The 22,469-nt window shown below is 38.6% G+C and overlaps 1 protein-coding gene across 4 annotated transcripts in view; it reads right to left on the reverse strand.

Moving 5' to 3' along the window:
• Positions 1-893: 893 nt before the first annotated feature.
• hspa12a (heat shock protein 12A) overlaps positions 894-22,469 on the reverse strand; it is a 172,835-nt gene continuing 151,259 nt past the window's right edge. For 2 of the 4 annotated variants that reach the window (XM_061963892.1, XM_061963884.1), the window contains 5 exons: positions 16,383-16,469; positions 11,948-12,052; positions 11,623-11,881; positions 8,197-8,300; positions 894-6,275 (listed from right to left, as the gene is read on the reverse strand). In XM_061963892.1, the coding sequence (XP_061819876.1) occupies positions 5,644-6,275; positions 8,197-8,300; positions 11,623-11,881; positions 11,948-12,052; positions 16,383-16,469 (1,187 nt within the window). In that variant the 3' untranslated portion in view covers positions 894-5,643. The remainder of the gene's footprint in view (positions 6,276-8,196; positions 8,301-11,622; positions 11,882-11,947; positions 12,053-16,382; positions 16,470-22,469) is intronic. The other 2 variants (XM_061963901.1, XM_061963908.1) reach the window with 2 other exon arrangements.

Here is a 22,469-nt window from a genome sequence, read left to right on the forward strand (position 1 = left end):
ACTTGGCGGCAACCAGAGAAGGCGCTGTTCACCGGCAATGCCTCCAGGCAGCATCACTCTGCTCAATAGGGCATGAAAAAAGGAGTGCAGAACAATCTCCACATATCGATGTAAATAGAGCGAGTGGTTACCGGGTTATAGCTATATTACATAACTGTACGCCCCAACTTTCCTTGCATCCTCTCGGCACCTTCGTGTCAAAACTGATATTCAATCAAAATATGGCACCCGCGTTCCCTTGGTGAGAATTGTGATTATTTCTTCATCTCGACGATAATTTGTGGGAGTGGACATTGTGCAGTAAGTGTTTCAATAAAAACATTTTGCACTCTGATTTTAAAACCTGCTGCTCATCTTCCTTGTGTTCAGGCTAAAAGGTTGTGGATCATAATTAGTCCCAAAATAGTCGCTGTAGGCTCTGATGAAATATGTTGTGAGTAGTAGAGGTTTGTCATTGTTGAAGGTGTTAGAGCCATTTACTCTTTCTGTCCGTCCAATTCATGACGTCACTAAAGGGGTTGGCTTAAGGCCAAGAGCCAGTCTACTTAGGGAGGGGCTGGGATCTTGCTCAGGTGTTGCTGAGTGGAGGCGCAGCAGTTTTTGACTGTATCAGGCTATTATTTGTTTTCTCCCGTTTATTTTCCGCTCTTGTTACAAAGTGAGTTTGATTTACGTGACTGTATGTTAATAAATACTTTGGTTAAACATGGACATCATTCTGGACATCAATTATTAGCCGGCTGCACACGTCTGAACTAGCTTCATTTGTATTCGGCAACCAGTAGCAGTAATAGTATAGGACTTTACCGCTACAGAAGGGAACGGTGATCCCCCAGGGTCTGTCACAGATCACGTGACTGGTCAAAGTAGCTTGGGAATCTCCATTAGATTGATATTATTTTAATGATTTTTTTTAAATTTTTTTTTTTAGCAAACTTTGTAAGTCTTTAAGTTTTATAAATCAGATATAGATGATAATCGCTTGAATAGAGAGGAAACTTGTTTTTCCATTATACTGCTGCTTTAAACATGCAGGTGATTAACACGAACGCCCATAAAGCGCAATAAAGGCTCTGCTTTCAGGTCGTACGTGGGCGTACTTCTACTATTGTTCTACCTCAATCCTCTACTTCAGGAAACACATTTTGTGTGAGTGAGTGCATAAAAGGTCTATTTTTAGGGATGCTTTTAAACAGGTGCTTGAGTAAAAAAAAAAGCTTGTTGGGGTTTATGATGTACTTTCTTTATTACCAGTGTAATATATTTCTATGACTGCATTTTTTAAATGTATTTAGGTCCTCCAAATGTTCTGCATACAGTAAGACTGACTTAGACTATAACATAAGAACAGAACTCATAGGTAGACCGAGGAGGGTGGAAGGGGTTTATTGTCAAAAAGGTTGGTTGTCACACTCGTCATCTCGCCTCCAGATGGCGTTGTTTCTACACACTAATAAATATGTGTTTAATATGTGTATATAAGTTATGTCAACTTTATTGCCTTTTGAGAAATATTTTTATACCAAACCCTAGAATGGGGTAAGTTTAATTTTGGTAGGTAGGTTGTCACATTGAGCATCTTTGATAGTTAATTACGCCTTTGTCTGAGCTGGAAACACATTTCTAAACTTCAATTTAATGTAAGAATATTTTTTTAAATATGTTCAGTTTGATGTGGGAATATTATCAAACATCTTAACTTATGTCAGAATGATTTTTTAAATATGCTTAATTTAATGAAGGAGTGATTATTAAAATATGTTTTAAATAACGTTGGAATGATTTTCTAAATATTTTCGAGTGTCGAAATTATCAATAAGATATGTTTAATTTAATGTAGGAACGAATAGTAAAATAAGTTTAGTAGAATACAGGAAGTTTATAAAAATTTAATGTGGGAATGATTGTTAAAATGTTTTAATGATGAGCATTTCAGACTAGAGTGAAAATTGTGAGAACTAACGCAGTGTATGTTTGATATTTTCCACAAAGGTGCAAAGCAGGTCGTAATATTGATGCATAGAATATGTTGAATGAATTATGTTTGTTGTGCTGAGATGTCACAGTGGCTGATATGTTCATATATGAAAAGTAAAAGCACGCACAAACCCACTCACACTCCCAAATGACAGCTACAACTAACAGGATGCTAAGTATTTGTACAATATCTAAATAGCGTATGTACAGAAAATATGTATGTCGGTTATATTTGATATCATCAACGGAAGCAGAAGCCAATTAAAGCTTACAGCATGCTGCACTTTCCTGGAATACTTCCGTCACTAGGGTCCTGGTTTACTCAAAGTTTGCATGTACTAAAACAAGTGCAAACTTGACAGCACAAGCACAGCTGATCTACTAAATGTGTGCAAAGTGGATTGTGTCTGTTAAGTGAGAAGAATAAAGTGTGAAATACAATTTGCGTCTCTGTCTTCATTAATATGCAAAATATATGCTGATCATCAAAATGCCTGCAATACTGGGAAGAGAAGTTAAAGTACCAATGATTGTCACACACTATAGGTGTGGCTAAGATGCAAATATCATTATTCAGCACACACAATGTGATTTATCAACACTCATCACTGTATTGCGAGGACTATTCTCTATTCTATTGAGCACGTGTCAGAAACGGACAATTCCACACACGGCTGCAAGATCTTGCGCTGCACAGACAGACGAGAATACTCCGTCACACGTGTGTGTCAACCAGTGTTGGGACTAACGCGTTACTTTGTAACGCGTTACTGTAACGCCGTTAGTTTCGGCGGTAACTAGTAATCTATCGCGTTATTTTTTATATTCAGTAACTCAGTTACCGTTACTACATTATGCGGTACTGCGTTATTTTACGTAATTTTTTATGTAGTATCGGCTGGAAACAGAAGATCTGAGTGTGTTTTATTGGAGCGCTGCGGTGGAAAAGAAAAGGCGTGCTTTCTGTGGGTGGGGGCGGGGGGGACTCCCAGACCGTAGCTGAGGGGCGCAGGGGAGACGTTCCTCCAGGGCCTATGTATTTCGGGGCTAACAAGTGGGTCTTTACAGCTGAGGGCGAATGACGAGGCCGGCGGTTTGTTGCAACTTTGTGACTTTATTGGACGCAGCCATCCACCAAGCTAGAGCACCTGCACGCACTCACTGTCGCCGCTCGCTCACCTTTCTCGCCCACTCACTCACTGACATCACTCACCTCACATGCTGTCATATCTTAAAGGGCCACACACACACACACATACGCTACTCTCAACAACTAACAAGACATCATGGCGAAGCCAGAAGTCAAGTTTTTTAACATGGAGACATTCTCAATACTTTTCTATTGTCGAGCACAAAGAAAATAACATTTTAGTTAAATGTAAGTTGTGTCTTGGATCAAAGATCCTATCTACTTAAAGTTAAAGTTAAAGTGCCATTATGTTGCAGCTATTTAAAATAGTTTTGTCAATTTGTTCTGGCCTGAAATAAATTGGCCCTTTGAAACATATCTTTGTCTTTGTGTGTTGTATGTAGACCACATTGCTTTCTGAGTTCAGTGATGCAAATGCATGTCAAGTTGAACAACAGATTGTATTATTCTCCAGTGCAATAACAGTACTGAAATGAAGGCTAAAAGGGCATTAATGGGAGCCTTAAAAAAAAGGGGGAAAAAAAGAAGTAACTAAATAGTTAATTTTCACAGTAACCCATTACTTTTTGGTGTAAGTAACTGAGTCAGTAGCTGAGTTACTTTTGAGATAAAGTAACTAGTAACTGTAACTAGTTACTGGTTTTCAGTAACTAACCCAACATTGGTGTCAACATTTTGGACGTTCAGAAATGAACAACTTTAGACATATTGTCTATCCAGAAACATCATTTTATATCTGCGAGAGGACTTAAGGGGCTGGTTAAAACCAATTCATTTGATGCGTCATTTAATATTTTGTAATTATGTTTTTACGTAGAATATATATTACAAAATATTTCTTATATGAAAAAAAACTTCTTGAAGTATGCAGTTTTGCGTTTTGAGCACATAAGTGCAGTGGTGTCAATGTAGATGCACTGCATGACTGCTTCTAAAATGCCCATAAAAAGTGGTACATGTCTCCTGCTTGTTTGAAAACATAGCAAATCTCCACAGGGAGGAGCATAATAACATGAATGTGCAGTAGATGAGAGTGTCTCCGTGGTGATCCACCGTATAGTACACGCAAAATCCTCATTTAAATGAGGCAGTCTTAGTAACACTATCGCACGCAACGCGCCCACTAATAGTAGACGCTATTTTATTGTTTGCACCTGCTGTCTACTGCACAGTGTTTGGATCTTAGTAAATCAGGCCCTAAGTATTGTGTACTATGTTTGTGAGGCTGTGAATGTGTCCTGGCTGGTGATAGGATGAGCACAAAGAAGGCAAGAAAAAGTGAGGGGTGTCTGTGTGTGTTTGAGTGTGTGTGAGTGAGCGATACGACAGCTTCTTGACTGTATAACTGCTGTGTTAAGCTAACCATGAAACCCATCCTAAAAAAGACAAAACATTTATAAAAAATAAATTTTAATTCTGCATGGACATAAATATACGCCTGAGAAATAAAAGTCAAAGCTGTCTAAAGTGCCACACAAGGGTAACAGCAAAAAGTAACCATTTTTGCAGGTTGGCAGCCATTTTGATTTTTGACCAGTACATTTATGTTCTATCTAGCGTGTGTGATGAAGTGATATAAATATAAATTATGTATTCCTTCTTTTGCATTTTTTAAACAGACATGATAGCTTAATCGTAATAATGAACACATAAATAGAAAAGCATTTGGAGAGCACAGAACTCTGCCAGGTCCTACCTCTCAATATTATTTCCCAATCATTTCTGACATTTCCAGAAGGTTTTATCAACATAACCTTTGAGTGATGTTGCTAATGTCATAGAAAATGCCTTACAACCATGTCAGTCAGAGTTTACTAACTACTTTGCAGTTAGTTATTTTTATATAACTTTCAGGAGATGTCAGAAATAGGATAAGGAACAATTGAATACATGGGAGATTTTCTAGTTGTTAACGCAACTAATGTCAGCGAGCTTAGCATTGGCTAAAGTGTTAGACGGTTGACAGTTGAGTGACAAATTCGAAAACGACGACGTCTGGCCAAAATATAAGGAGAAGTTAATTGGACGCAGTTACGAAGTTGAATTAGCGCTATCAAAATTAAAACAAAATCTTGGGAGTGTCTGACTTGTGCACACCAAAGACAGTAAATATGCTCGATATTTAAGACTCAACTCAGCTTCATTTAAAAGAAAGATCCAGATTTTTTTGCATGATTTCCAAATACATTATAGTAAATATGCTAACCGTCAGCAATGTTTGTCATGTCATGATGTCATGTGACCGTTTTTCGTCCACCTTTCCCTGTCTGTAATTAATGTAACGTGATCATAGAAGAGGGTATTTTGTTTTTCTTTCCTGCTTGTCACATAAAGCTGTTAGCAGAGCACGTAAACATTCTAGCATTGTTTTCAATCTCATTTTCTTGTGGCGTCGTGCTATAATTGATCAATAATCAACATAACAATTGAGTATTGGTTAAGTGATGAAGTAACGGCCAAAAGGTTTGAAAGTGTGTAAGATGTGTTTCGTTGCTAGCATTCATGTGAAAATAAGCTTAATGGCTAAGGAAGTCAATACTAGCCTTGACCGTGCGCCCAGTGGACACGTCCACCGCCATCGCCCGGATCTCCGTGTCACCAAACTGCATGTGCGTCTGGATTTCACGGCGCGGGGCCGTGCTTTCCGTTCCGCTGACGTCCAGGCGAAGCGTCCCGCACTTCTTGACGCCGGACTCGCTGATAAAGCCCACCTTCTCCTTCTCGGAGCAGTAGACGTGGATGACGATGACCTGCTGCGAGGGCTTGGCCGGCGTGTAGCTGCGCTTCACCAACTCGCCAAGCGCCACCGACTGGTCAGCGGAGATGAAGGTGTCGAAGACGTCAGTGCACCAGCGCGTGCCATCCTTCACCAGCAGCTTCTCTGACGGGTGCTTGCCTTCCACGAAGCGATTGAGGACACCGACGCCGTAGGTCAGCGGGGAGCGGCGGACTTTGATGATGCTGGGGTCCAAGCCGAACAGCACCGCACCTTTGAGGATGGTGAGGCCAACATCGTGCGGGATGATGATGCGGCTGCGGCCCTGAAGCATGTTCTGGACGGCCTGCTGGAGAAGCGGCGACTCTGCAAAACCTCCCACCAGGAAAAGGAACTTGATGTTGCTCACCTCAGGTTTCTCGAAGAGCTCATCTGCAGAGGAAAACCAAATCAGAATGAACTAACGAAAAGAGAGAATATGTTTATGTCAACTCCCCGCAGACTGGCTGACGGACGTCAACATAACCAAAACAGAAAGTGAAACTATCCACTTGTGACTTTGTCCACACAAATGAGTAGAATGCCAAGTTGTTAGGGGTGTCCTAATCCAATGTTGACATGTGATGTTGCTCTAATGTCATTCGAAAAACACAAGTATGTGATGATAAATGTAAAACATGTGACATAATATCCGATCCAGCAGTCCTGCAGCGTGTTTACTTGTGCAAACCTGCACTGCCAGTTACCATCTAAGTGTCCTCCAATAAACACACAACTTCTATTTTAGTCAAGTAATTCACAAAAGGTAAAAAACAAACAAACACATGTGGGATAACATGTTCTTGCATTCAAAATGTGTGCTATAAAAGAGCTGCAGGAGACAAGAAGCCATGCTAACTGCTAAACTAGCTTCAATGCAAAGCAAAACAACAGAATAATAAGTACTTTTAATAAGTACTAATAAGCGCTTTTCGTGTCGTTCTCGCCAGTTTCAGGTCCTAAATGGCTGTTAAAGTGTCCCAACTTGTCAGATTATATCCTCAGCCATCTACTTTTCAGGTGAGAGGCATTATTTATGATCCACAATAAACGTGCGTTAACACTTAAAATAACAATATCACTAATACTTGGTTAATATTCCAGTCACAAAATGTAAATGGAGTATTGTTGGCGGTTTTTGAATGGCTATTTACCAGATTTTATGGGCGTAATAGTGGAGCTCCCATTGGCTGCGTTGTAAGCTGACTTTTAGTTACGTTTATTTAATAATTAGAATGCATTAAAAAAAAAAATGTATCCGTCGTCATGTCTTTCATAATGATTGTGAACAATAGGCAAAATTCCCCAAAAAATGCAGACAGTACAAGTACACTAATACTAATACTACAACTACCTGCACTATGACTCCAAGTAAACTAGTACATGTACTCCAAGTACACTAGTATAAGTATAACCTACTAGAGCTACACTAATACATGTACTAGAAGTACAAGTAATACAAGGTTGTGAGTTCAAACCGAGACATACCAAAGACTATAAAAAATGGGAGCCATTACCTCCCTGCTTGGCACTCAGCATCAAGGGTTGGAATTGGGGGTTAAAACCCCAAAAAATGATTCCCGGGCGAGGCCACTGCTGCTGCTCACTGCTCCCCTCACCTCCCAGGGGGTGATCAAGGGTGATGGGTCAAATGCAGAGAATAATTCTGCCAGTCCTATCAGGCACCGAATCATGTAAAATCCAACGGTGCCATGTTACGGTACCTGGGTTGCGTGTGACGTCACGTCTAGTTGCTGACTTAGCTCTTTGCACTTCAGCACTTGGCGATCAACAGCACTGAGTTCGGACTCAGCCAAACTACCTCTACATAATGTTGCAATTTCGAATGACAACAAAGCAATTGACTCAAAAAACGTTCCAATGTAAGTAAAGTGAGGTTCCACTTTTGCGACAGATGTGTTCGCTTGATGTTAACTGCAGGTGAACGGCATACAATACTACAACTACAATAAACTACAAGTACACTGCTACACATTCTACAATTCCGAGAAACTACAAATCATTACTACAAGACAAGTACTACAACTACAAGAAACTAAATGAAAAGTTTTGGTGAGATAACAAAATGTGGTAGTATGAATGTTATTACTCAGTATGGACCGTATGAAAGTTAATAAGACAGTGCGCAGTAGTATAAAAGTTAGGAGAAAGTATACAATTGTATGCACGTTAAGAGTACACAGTAGTTCGTATGTTAATATTCAGTACAGGTAGTATGTAAGGTAGTTCAGAACACAGTACACAATAGTATGAATGTGAGTAGACAGAAGGTGATGTGAGTGAAGCATCTTACTGAGGTGTTGAATGATGTGTTCAATGGTGGGCTTGAAAAGAGAATTCATGGCATCAGGACTCATCCTCAGCATCCCTTGTGATGACCATTTTACAAAGTCCACACTGGAAAGAAAATAATCAATCAGTCATGAACATCATTAATGATCTGCAAATACACAATTTATGGGACATCATTTTTTGTTCAATCATAAGAATCCAGAGTCAATTCAGTACAGAATAGTTATGTTTTATTAGTTTTACACATGCTAAGTTACATGAAGTAACATCAAATGGTTACATTTACACAATTAAACGAGTACGAAGAAACCCAGCTTAGGTTCAACCAGAAATTTCACCCAAAAGCCTAATGACTAACATTTTGCGAGTAGTATACGTTACACTGTTCAAGGCGAATGTACTACTTATTTGAAAATAACTTGACACAATGTACTTTTGCTGGTATTAGACCGATATCCATATTGGATCGGGACACCCTTATAAATAAATCAAAATTACCTTTTCTGACCAGCAAAGTGACAAACCCATCCGCGTGTCCAGATCTTACCAGATTTGTCTAAAAAATTGTTCTGTCAAAAAACACATACTGCACGTGCTATTATGATTTTGCTAACAGGCTTTTGCTGTTTCATTATTTCCACCGTGATGTCACCAGTCATCTGTTAATTTCTAAAGCCTTAACAGCCAAACAATACTAAAACACATGTCTACATAAATGGTCCGTTTTTCATAAAATGTACCTTGCTGGCTACTAGATTTTATGACGACTAAAACGAGCATTTTTTAGTAATAAAAAAAACATGGTGGCATTGGTCTACATAGATGAGGTGTTCACATAAGCGGTTTCACTGTACATTGTATTGTACGTTTTCTGTTATTTATTGATCAATACAACAGAATTTTGTTGTGATGAGCATTTCAGACTAGAGTGAAAAGTGTGAGAACTAACTCAGTGTATGTTTGATATTTTCCACAAAGGTGCAAAGCAGGTCGTAATATTGATGAATAGAATATGTTTAATGAATTAGGTTTGTTGTGCTGAGATGTCACAGTGGCTGATATGTTCATATATGAAAAGTAAAAGCACGCACAAACCCACTCACACTCCCAATGACAGCTACAATTAACAGGATGCTAAGTATTTGTACAATATTTAAATAGCGTATGTACAGAAAATATGGATGTCGGTTATATTTGATATCATCAACGGAAGCAAAAGCCAATTAAAGCTTACAGAATGCTGCACTTTCCTGGAATACTTCCGTCACTAGAGTCCTGGTTTACTCAAAGTTTGCATGTACTAAAACAGGTGCAAACTTGACAGCACAAGCTGACAGCTGATCTACTAAATGTGTGCAAAGTGGATTGTGTCTGTTAAGTGAGAAGAATAAGGTGTGAAATACAATTTGCTTCTCTGTCTTCATTAAAATGCAAAATATATGCTGATAATCAAAACGCCTGCAATACTGGGAAGAGAATGCAGATATCATTATTTAGCACACACAATGTGATTTATCAACACTCATCACTGTATTGCGAGCACTATTCTGTGTTCTATTGAGCACGTGTCAGAAACTGACAATCCCACACACGGCTGCAAGATCTTGCGGTGCACAGACAGACGAGAATACTCCGTCACACGTGTGTGTCAACATTTTGGACGTTCAGAAATGAAACATTTTAGACATATTGTCTATTCAGAAACATCATTTTATATCTGCGAGAGGACTTAAGAGGCTGGTTAAAACAAATTCAATTGATGCGTCATTTAATATTTTGTAATGATTTTTTTCTAAGAATATATATTACAAAATATTTCTTATATGAAAAACATTTCTTGAAGTTTTTTACACAGTAAAAAAAACATGTATAATTGATGTTATGACAATGACTATAAAATTATTGAGGATTGATTTAGCTTTTTGTTCTTTGAATAAAGATGACTAATCAGGTTAGCCAGCCATCAAAAATGTGTAACATTTATGGATGTCCTGATGAACATTTTTCGCCACAGATCAGATTCAATTTCTAGTCCTGATCTGATATTTGGACAATAGATTATAGAAGTGAAAATGTTCGATAGCAAATAACTAAAGAAAAAGCAATAACATATTCTTTAAAAAGCTTATTAAATTTTGAATTTGCTCATATGGTAAATCAGAACATGTACTGAATGCCACTTTTTATTTTTTTTAACAAAACAAAATATCTGGTGCACAATAACTAAACAAAAGCAAAAACTACTATTGTCTCTAATTTAAATCATTTGGATTTCGACCATATACTAATGCTGTATACATGATATATTTACGGTCAATATTTGTATCTGTCCACCCTCCCTTGTTTACATTCAAGAGCTCTAGTTTAGCGGTTAGCAGGGCTTCCTGCGTTCACCTAATTTTATGATGATTAATAAACATCAATCTAATCACTGTAATAACAACAATATACTGATAATTTACTTGATATGTTTATCGATAATTACCTTGTTTCCATACAAGAGTTCCTGCTTCACGATTAGCATGGCTTCTTGTATCCTCCTAATTTTATGATAAATACATATCGATCTAATCAGTGTGGTATCTACCATATGCTGATACTATATTTGTTAGATTTACTGTCTGTATTTGAATGAATCCGCTCTAGATACCTAGGTTACATTCAAGAGCTTGATCTTAGTGTGTTAGCATGGCTTCTTGTATCCTCCTAATTTAATGATAATACAAAATATCAATCTAATCAATGTAGTGTAGTGTCTATGATAAACTGATGCTATCCTTAGTATAGTTACCTTCAATATTTGTGTTACTCTTGTTTATGTCTAAGAGCTCTAGCTTAGCGGTTAGCGTGGCTTTTTGTATCCTTTAACAGTGTGTAGTGTCCGCATGTTTAGCGATTCATGGTCGTCTAGTCCTGCAGTGATAATGGTACTTGTAAGAAACAGACTATTATCCATCATGGTGGTGAGGATTAGTGATAGAAGCGGCTCCGAATTGTTGATGGTAATTAGCCGCACTAAAATGACGTGTTCTTTCCAGCTTGCTTTCACATTCTAGCTGGTGTTCTGTCAAGACACCACACACCCACCTGGAATTCACACACCTTTTGCATGTGTGTAACAAGGAATACAGAAATGTAATTTTGTATTCTTTTGAAGGAATCTTAATGCGAGTACAATCTTTAACCGTTTAAACACCAGCACACAGCTGTGGTAAAGATCGGGATGGGCTCATCAGCTCATCAACCGATCTCTGATCAGTTAAAAAGGCATGTATCAAATACCAATCCAATCCCATGATCAGAATTGCGACATCTCTGATTATAACATTTGAACATTTGAGTTTAAAAGTCAATGTATTTCTGAAAAACAGTGCTGTGCAAGCTGGATTGGCTAACATGTTTCTCTATTGTCTCCTGTTGTACTCACTTGCTCTTGCGAAGGGCGTGCTCGACACTGTGACCCCTGAACTTCTTGTAGTAGTCGATGAAGGAGAAGGGCAAGTTGATATTTAGAGGGTTGGTCCTGCCAGGAGCTGCCGCTCGCTTCCGTGACTCAAAGGCGATCATGAGGTCCACCCAAGCGGCCGGCCTCTTGATTTTGAACTGGTCGATGAAATCCTGTCCAAAGATCTTACACAGCAGCTTCTCAAATTCATAGTCGATCCCAAGAGAGCCATATGGTCCACCTGGATGTGGAAATGTGCTGCTTTGAAAGCCAGAAGAAACAATCAGAGATGTTTGATCAATGTTACCAGAAGCCTTGTAAAGCTCTTTTAGATGTCCCTCCGGGAGACGAATCTGATGGACGGTCAGGTCCACCGTCCCTCCGCCACAGTCCACCACAACATACCGATCTCCTGCACAAAGGTAGCATAAACATGGTGAAGACATCTTTGCTGTTGAAAATTATGTTTACTTCTACATTATGAAGTTTGGATTCTTAAAATGCTGGATTCTGGCACAGTCATGGACCATCTGTGCAATTTGTGTCCCCAGCAAATAGAATAAATACATATAAGAGAAAATTTTATATTGTCATACACATCAATCCAATTGCATATTTAATATTAGAATTTAAATAATTATTTTAACAGTGTTGAGGTCGGTGGGTTGGCGGCCTCGGTGTGTGCGTTGTTGCGGTTTGCGGGAGTTGGTCTCTTGTTTCGGTTTCGGCGGCCGCGGGTGTTTGTACTACGGATGGGAAGTGGTGGTGGTTGCTGTGGTGCTACCGGCGGTTGGCGCTGCTGTGTTGTGTTGGAGTGGTCGGGGGATCGTGATTGGTGGCTGTGCGCTGATGGAGTTGTGGGGACTGGCTGGCGTTGGTTTGCTGGCTGGCTTAGGTGCTGATATGTAGGCGAGATGCTTTGACTTCTTCCCCCGTTGGCAGGCTTCGCTCCCTGGCCGGGACTAGTATGAGCGCATTGCTGTGTGGATGGCCGGGATGTGGTGTTCGCGTTGGGCATGGGGGCTGTGCAATTTTCTTGCGTGGGGTTGTTGGTGTGATCTCCGCAGCGTTGGGTTAGTGCAGGAGGGGCAGGGGGCGGACTTGTGTGGCGTCGTGTTAGACTGGTGTGAAGCGCCTGCAGGGTCTTTGGCTGTGGGGGGGGGGTCGGCCTCCTGGCCATAGTTCTTGGTTGCCTTCTGCGTGGACTGGGGGAGCGCTGGGGGGAGTGTCCAGACCCTCTTGTCCTCCTACTTATAACACACACACACATGTGGGGAGCATTGGCGGGGGGGATGAGGATGCCTCTATGGGGTCCTCCTGACTTGTCCCCTGCTCATCCATCCCTCAATTTTCGCTGCATGTTAGACACTTAGGGTTTGGGGGGCTCGGCATGGTAGGGACCCACAATGGCCTTGATGTCCCCCAATTTTAATCACATTATTAATCCCCACAAGCATTCATAGCTCCCTCATGCTACAGTACACACATCAATAGGGACTGGAGGTTAGCTGTAACGGCTGACCGTCTAATTTTAACTACACAGTAGACATTCTGGGGGCCTTATACACTCCCACATCACATGCACAGGTGGGTTGGGTTTCAGGAGTGCGGCCCGCCCCTCATTGCCTCCTAGGCCCGCGCGGGCTGCGGGAACTGCGGTCTAGTGGCCTGTCATTCCCGGGCAGAGACCTCGCTGAGGTTGCATTTTTGTTATTTATTTATATTAAATATTTTTTAAATGTAATTGTATTTATTAATTTCTTTTGTGTGGCGTCATGCGGGTTTCGCTTCCTGTTGGGCGGGGTCCATGCCCGTCTGGTCGGGCCTTGCGCTGTGGGGTATGTGTCGGTGGCATGTCAGTGGTACAGGGTGGGGTTGATCGGCTGGCTCTCGGTGGACAGTGGGTGGCGTGGCTCAATCGCTGTCCTGCCGGCCTATGTATGGCTTTGTTGGTTTATATGTATGTGTGTGTGTGTGTGTGTGTGTATGCATGTATACATATATATATACAGGTAAAAGCCAGTAAATTAGAATATTTTGAAAAACTTGATTTATTTCAGTAATTGCATTCAAAAGGTGTAACTTGTACATTATATTTATTCATTGCACACAGACTGATGCATTCAAATGTTTATTTCATTTAATTTTGATGATTTGAAGTGGCAACAAATGAAAATCCAAAATTCCGTGTGTCACAAAATTAGAATATTACATAAGGCTAATACAAAAAAGGGATTTTTAGAAATGTTGGCCAACTGAAAAGTATGAAAATGAAAAATATGAGCATGTACAATACTCAATACTTGGTTGGAGCTCCTTTTGCCTCAATTACTGCGTTAATGCGGCGTGGCATGGAGTCGATGAGTTTCTGGCACTGCTCAGGTGTTATGAGAGCCCAGGTTGCTCTGATAGTGGCCTTCAACTCTTCTGCGTTTTTGGGTCTGGCATTCTGCATCTTCCTTTTCACAATACCCCACAGATTTTCTATGGGGCTAAGGTCAGGGGAGTTGGCGGGCCAATTTAGAACAGAAATACCATGGTCCGTAAACCAGGCACGGGTAGATTTTGCGCTGTGTGCAGGCGCCAAGTCCTGTTGGAACTTGAAATCTCCATCTCCATAGAGCAGGTCAGCAGCAGGAAGCATGAAGTGCTCTAAAACTTGCTGGTAGACGGCTGCGTTGACCCTGGATCTCAGGAAACAGAGTGGACCGACACCAGCAGATGACATGGCACCCCAAACCATCACCCAACCATGCAAATTTTGCATTTCCTTTGGAAATCGAGGTCCCAGAGTCTGGAGGAAGACAGGAGAGGCCCGCCAACTCCCCTGACCTTAGCCCCATAGAAAATATGTGGGGTATTGTGAAAAGGAAGATGCAGAATGCCAGACCCAAAAACGCAGAAGAGTTGAAGGCCACTATCAGAGCAACCTGGGCTCTCATAACACCTGAGCAGTGCCAGAAACTCATAGACTCCATGCCACGCCGCATTAACGCAGTAATTGAGGCAAAAGGAGCTCCAACCAAGTATTGAGTATTGTACATGCTCATATTTTTCATTTTCATACTTTTCAGTTGGCCAACATTTCTAAAAATCCCTTTTTTGTATTAGCCTTAAGTAATATTCTAATTTTGTGACACACGGAATTTTGGATTTTCATTTGTTGCCACTTCAAATCATCAAAATTAAATGAAATAAACATTTGAATGCATCAGTCTGTGTGCAATGAATAAATATAATGTACAAGTTACACCTTTTGAATGCAATTACTGAAATAAATCAAGTTTTTCAAAATATTCTAATTTACTGGCTTTTACCTGTATATACATACATATACATATATATATATATATATATATCAATCTAAGTACTCTAAAATGGACTCAACCCAAAAAGTTCTGGTGCTCCAAAATGTACCCAAAGAGTTCAGGTGCAGAGCCAGGGCTGCAGACCTTTTGGGTCCATTTCGGACTTTTTGGGCACGGCACCATTTAGGTTAATTTGGGACCTTCCTTCTGGTCTACAGAACATGTAATGGTGGGTCTTTGGTCAAAATGTTGCATATAATATGTTTTACAGACCTTTTTTAAGCCACTTTTTGACCGCCTCTTCATGATGCGCCGTTTTTTGTGGGCAGTCTTATTTACGTGCCTCCAATTCCACAACGTCATCTGCCTGCCATCTTTGTAGTAGTTTTTAGCACATCCATATACTGACAGATTAAGTTTGAAATATATGCTACGTTTTTATTAGAAATGGCAACAGTGGAGGTTGCATGTACATGTAAGATCCAGTCTGCCTTAAAACAAGGGGATGGAGAAAAAGCAGGAGCGTATTGACTACAGTGTTGGACTACAATGCAGTTTGGCAAAATGTATTCCATATATGGATAATCCGGTGACATCATTGGTGTGAAAAACATCACAGGTTGTGCAAATTCCAAACGCCTTGTTTGGAGGAAGTATGATAGAAGGCAAGATTATTTTATAAATATCTCTGCGATGCCTCCACGGTTTTAATTCAAATTTTTGGGACTTATGCAGATCCCAAATACCCAACAGCAGGTACTAATAGGTAAGAAAAGTTTGTTTTGCATAATAGCGCCCCTTTAAGGTCATGGTTTATTTGAAGTAAAGCAAGAAAACATATTTTCTGTTTACATATTTCGATGTAAAAGCCAAGTGTTCCCAAACAGAAGATTTTAACAACAAAAGATTAATTTCAAGCTCCTTGGCACTATCACTAGCCATGACTCCCACTTCAGTACGGGTATCTTTCAAATTTGAATTAATAAGGTACCAGTACTTGGTGCATATGAATCGATATCGGTACTCAACAGTACCAATTTTCGGTACTTTTGTGTGCATTCATGTGTTAATTTGTTTAATATTAAAATACATTATTTGTTATATAACATTTAGGACTGAGCTGACAATATCAACTATGCTGTTGAGTTTATATCTTGTTTTCTTACATGTCTGATAATCATTTGCAATTATTATATGCATGCATTTGCAATTCCGAGACATTAGATGGCAGTAGTGTAAAGACTACAGTACATTTCCGAAGCCAGGAAGTAGTCCTTGCCATTAAGGATGTTTTTTACAACTCTTATGCAGATGCCTAAAAATGTGAGTGCAATAGATGTCAATCTAAAGGCCAAAGTGCAAAAGAGGAAACATGAAGGAGTTACTGTGGAAAAGAAGCAGAAGGCAACAACGACAAGTAAAAAAAGACTCTACCTTCTTCCAGCTCCGACCAAAGCTCCCCTACGACATTTTCCACCAAAAAGGTGCGACTTTGCCGGTTGCGCCGCACATGCTCCTTAGCTGCTTGTTAACAAGAAAGAGAGAGTTTTAGTGTGTGATCAGGGTGTGAAGGTCTGCTTAGTCAAGCTGCGTGCATCAAATAGTGTGCAAGGCAAAAAGTGCAGAGTTGCATGGCAAACAAACCTGTGCCAAAAACATTCCTTCAAAATAAAAGAAAACATTAGGGCGCGTTCACAGTCAAACATGTTTGCTCGTCCCATCATTTCTATTCTTTATTTCTGCAATTTAACTCCTGTTTCAGTGGATTATTTTTAACTTTTGAGAGTATTTACTGTCATTATTACTTGCCGGAAGAGCCATGTGTCACTCAGTGTCTCCAGGATTTCGTGGGCTTTTTTTTGTGATTTTTGGATGCTTAAAATGCCTGATTTCGTGACAGCAAAAGTTGCAGGTACAGTTGTAATGTTTTAAGGCTTAATTTTTTTATCCAATAACATTGCATCTGCTTGTAATTTTATGAATTTGTAATCACAGTTTTAAAAGTATTGTGCAACCGTAGCCCCAAAAGGCGCAGAATTTCAGCAAATGAAAAATGTACATTTATGGTAGGAGTGTCCAAATACAACTTTTTCACTTCACCAACATTGAGTTGAGTTGAGTTGAGTTTGAGTTTATTTCGAACATGCAAGCATACAACATGATACATCACAATTTCCAGTTTCTCTTTTCAACATGTTTGAAAAGGAGTAGGAAGAAGCAGAGCTTATTTAATCCTACCCCTTTTCTTTTACATAACAGTTGCTAAAACTTTTGTTCACTTCCTGTTCTCAATTTATTCACAATATACTCCATAAGTAATCACAATAAAAATAAATAAATAAATAAATAATACTCGGTGAAGTAAATTACATTTCATATGGTGAGATGAGTAAGATTATTTTGAAAAAATGAACGGATGGATGGATGAAATAAATTGAGAATGTTTATCAAGGTTCTTCTTCTTTGTACTTTGTAAACACTTTAAGTTTGAAGACTTTCTTGAAGTGGATCATATTAGTACATTGTTTGATTGCTTTGCTTAATCCATTCCATAATTTAATTCCACATACTGATATACTGAAAGTCTTAAGTGTTGTACGTGCATACAAATGTTTTAAATTACATTTTTCTCTAAGATTATATTTCTCCTCTTTTTTTGAGAAGAATTGTTGTATATTCTTGGGTAGCAGGTTTTAGTTTGTTTTGTGTATAATTTTAGCGTTTTGCAAATTCACTATGTCGTGGAATTTCAGTATTTTTGATTAAATAAATAAAGGGTTTGTATGTTCACTATATCAACATTATGTATTATTCTAACTGATCTTTTTTGTAACACCGTTAATGAATGAAGTGTACTTTTGTAGTTATTTTCCCATATTTCTACACAATAACTCAGATATGGTAACACTAGCGAGCAGTAGAGAATATGAAGTGATTTTTGGTCTTGAACATGTTTTGCTATATTCATTATTGACGTGTTTCTTGCTACTTTATGTTGTATATTTTTTACATGAGATTTCCAGTTTAATTTATCATCAATCATTATACCTAGAAATTTTGTTTCATTTACTCTTTCAATTTCTATTCCGTCTATTTGTATTTGTTTGACTTTCTCTTCTACTGTTACCAAATAGCATTATTTTAGTTTTAATGAGATTCAAAGATAGTCTGTTTTTGTCAAACCATCTTTTTAATTTGTTCATTTCTTCTGTTATTATTTGTATTAGCTTCTGTGTGTTCTCTCCTGGACAAAACACAGTTGTATCATCCGCAAATAATACTAACTTTAAATCTTGTGTAACTTTACACATGTCATTTATATAGAGATTGAATAATTTTGGTCCTAGTATTGATCCCTGAGGTACACCACAGGATATATTTAGCATTGTAGATGTGTGTTCACCTAGCTTCACGTATTGTTTCCTGCTCGTTAAATAATTTCTTATCCAGTTTAAGACCAACCCTCTGATGCCATATCGTTGTAGTTTTTGATAAAATTATTGTGATTAATTGTGTCAAATGCTTTGGTTAGATTCATAAACACTGCTGCCGCACATTTTTTATTATCTATTGCATTGGTAATTTCTTCTGTAATTTCAATTAAAGCCATCGAAGTTGAAATATTAGCTCTGTATCCATATTGGTTCTCTTCGAGTATTCTATTTTTGTTTGTGGAACTCTCTAATCTGTTATTGAACAGTTTTTCAATGATTTTAGAAAATTGTGGAAGTAAAGAAACAGGTCTATAATTTGTAAATTGGTGTTTGTCTCCAGTCTTAGAAATTGGTGCAACTTTAGCTATTTTCATTTTGTTTGGAAATGTACCTACTAATATACATTAATGAGATCTCTACAATAACCTTTTTTATCGTTGCCATATCAATTCCATTACAATCAGTTGAAGTCTTAGATTTGTATTTTTTCACGATTATAACTATTTCCTCCTGTGTCACACTATTGAGGAACATTGAGTTGGGATTTCTATCTATGATGTCATTATAGTCCTCAATTGAAAACGGGTCTGGAATCCTTTCTTCCAATTTTGGTCCAATATTTACAAAGTAATTATTGAAGCTTTCAACTACTTCCTTTATGTTGTCATTATTTTTGTTTCCGTCTAAGAAGTATTGGGGTAATCCCTCTTAGTGCCATTTTTAATAATGCTATTGAGGATGCCCCATGTTGCTCTCATATTGTTTTTGTTCCTGTCCAATAATTCACTGTAATATTCTTTTCTACATGATCGTAGTATGTTTGTTAGCTTGTTTTTATACTTTTTGTACTTATCTTCTGCCTCTGTAGTTCTTTGTGCTATACATTTTCTATATAGTGTATTATTCTTATTACAACCATTTTTTAATCCTTTTGTCATCCATGGTTGATTATTATTTCTCTGCTTTCTACTGAGTTGTCGCCATGGACAATGTTTGTCATAAGTAGATACCGATACCAGTAGGAATCAAACATACTTTTATTGTTTTGTAGTGTGGGATGCTACTGTAGAAAAGGTTTGATCAAGTAAAATTATTCAAACAGAGAACAATGGACTCACAACCTACCAATCTCAGGGCGGACACTCTAACCAATAGGCCACTGAGTAAGCATTGGTTATATTTGTTCGTATACCAATAATTACTGTGGCTAATCAAACAGGTACAGCTAACCCTAGGTTGTGGGAGAGCTGCGTTGTAGGAGTGTAAGAGTAGGGTAACATGCCTACTAACAGCTAATTTAATGGAAATGAAGCGAAGGGAAAGGAAATTAAACAAAGCGCTCGGCCAAACGACGTTAGTGCGCATGTGCCGGCGCCGCTTGACTCGTTTTCCAGGAAGTAAGCAGTGTTGCCTAAAATGCAATAATAAATGACGTTTTTTCGGTAATTAAAAATTTAAACGGTATTACTAGGGACGGCGTGGCGCAGTGGGAGAGTGGCCGTGCGCAACCCGAGAGTCCCTGGTTCAATCCCCACCTAGTACCAACCTCGTCATGTCCGTTGTGTCCTGAACAAGACACTTCACCCTTGCTCCTGATGGGTGCTGGTTAGCGCCTTGCATGGCAGCTCCCTCCATCAGTGTGTGAATGTGTGTGTGAATGGGTAAATGTGGAGGTAGTGTCAAAGCGCTTTGAGTACCTTGAAGGTAGAAAAGCGCTATACAAGTACAACCCATTTATCATTTATAATTTACTAACCGTCAGGAATTTTACCGCGGTTTATCATTATACCATTTATCGTTACATCCCTACACCGCCGACTGCCGATGGACGTTAACCGCTAGCTAGCCATATTTTAAAGCACCTCTTGCTGAGCAAAAAAAAAAAAGAGGGAGCCGGTATTTTTTAAAGGCAGTACAGTACCGTTTATGATTCATTAGTGCCGCAGTACTTAATTAGCACCGGTATACCGTACAACCCTAGTATGTACAGTATATATGTATATTTATACTGTATATATATTATATATGTATATATATGGCATGTTCTTGCCGTCAATTTTTTAAGGCATTACTGTAAGTGACAAGGGTGGTCGCTGCACTTATATATATATATATATATGTGTATATGTCTTAATAAGATTATCCAAAAAATAGTGCTCGATACCGTGGTAGAGCGCAATATATGTATGTGTGGGAAAAAATCACAAGACTACTTCATCTCTACTGGCCTGTTTCATGAGGGGTTCCCTGATGATTGAGGGAACCCCTCATGAATGTGCCCCTCTTGTCCCCAAAATTTCCCCCTCTGTCTTCCTTTTTTCTCTTTCTATCCCCTCCTCCTCCGGTCCGGCTGTGCCAAACATTAATATAAATCCATTTAATGAAGTCAAATACAAATAAGGCAACAAGAGAATTATCCCCGCACTTTTTTTTTGTAAAGTAAATCTGTACAATAAATATGGGCATCTACAACAATATGATTTGCCTGAGTAGCTGGACAGGACACAAAAACTAAACAAGATGAGCCACTGTTGTTCTTCAGCCGCCGTGAGTGTAAAAGTGCTTGATTTGATATGCAGCAAAGCCTACTTTGTAAAAATTAATATCACCAACGGTCAACCTCATTTAATTATGGTTGCCAAAATTCTAATGGTGATAAAAAGGGAAATATTAGGATTGTAATCTACATTTATAACACTTATTTCTGTTATAGATAATATATATTAGTTATGCTTTGGTGTAAATTGTGCTTAACTGTTACATTTATAACCTATTTTGTTAATATAATTGTACATATAATAATTGTTCAATACCATGATTTTGATCTGATTGACAACAATACTATCCAATGGCAAGGCTAGTTTATTAATAGAGCACAATTCATACACATGGCAATTCAAAGTGTTTTACAAAAAATTCAAAGAAAGCAAAAATAAAAATATAAAATCATAATTCAATTTAAAATCCGAAAACACAATCATCTTATCTCATTATTATAATTAAATTAATAAAATCAATCAAATGCTGTAGATAAAATACTTTCAGTTGTCAAATGCACAATTAAATAAAAGTATTTTCAGGCCAGATTTGAACATTGCTAACGTTAAGGCAGGAACACTGTTCTTAAATTTTCGGAGCATTAACTGAAACACAGTTTCACCATGTTTAGTCCTGACTCTAACAGGAGAACACTCCCTGCAGTTCTCAGAGCTCTTATTTAGCTTGTGTTTGCTGATGCTGTTCTTTTGTTGTTGTGGTTATTGTCTCTGTCTTATCCCCCTCTTGTCCCCGCAATTTTCCCCTCCGTCTTCCTTTTTTTTCTCTTTCTATTCCCTCCTAATATAAACCCATTTAATAAAGTCAAATACAAATAAAGCAACAAGAAAAATATCCCACACTTCTCTATTGTAAAGTAAATCTGAGCATCTACATCAACAATATGATTTGCCTGAGAAGCTGGACAGGACAAAAGAAAACAACTTTTCACAACAGTGATCATTATTCTGGACTTCCAAGTTACCTAATTTGCAACGTTGGTTTTACTTTGTTTTACCAGTAGATGTCAGCGTTGTCTCTGTTACTATTTGATTGTAACTTTTTCTTTGCTTGTCTGCAGCAGGCAATTTAAACATTTAGAGCGCAGCACTGATGTGCTCACATCTAAACACACGTTTTTACATTTGACTAGGGAAAACTTTGGCAAGCCATCATATGTAAGTGACTACCGTATTTTCCGGGCTATAGAGTGCACCGATATTTAAGTAGAACCCACCAAATTTTAGAAGAAATAAATATGTTTACATATATTGGCCGCACCGGACTACAGTAAAAGGCGCAGATATATACCAGTATGAAAGATTTTGTAAATGTTTATTTACATACCCTAATTGATTGCAAACAGTGCATGTCACAGGGCAGTAAGTTAAAGTTAAAAGTTAAAGTACCAATGATTGTCACACACACACTAGGTGTGGCGAAATTATTCTCTGCATTTGACCCATTACCCTTGATCACCCCCTGGGAGGTGAGGGGAGCAGTGGGCAGCAGCGGTGGCCGCGCCCGGGAATCATTTTTGGTGATTTAACCC

The sequence above is a fragment of the Nerophis lumbriciformis genome, linkage group LG02, assembly GCF_033978685.3.
Source record: "Nerophis lumbriciformis linkage group LG02, RoL_Nlum_v2.1, whole genome shotgun sequence".
Taxonomy (NCBI): Eukaryota; Metazoa; Chordata; class Actinopteri; order Syngnathiformes; family Syngnathidae; genus Nerophis; species Nerophis lumbriciformis.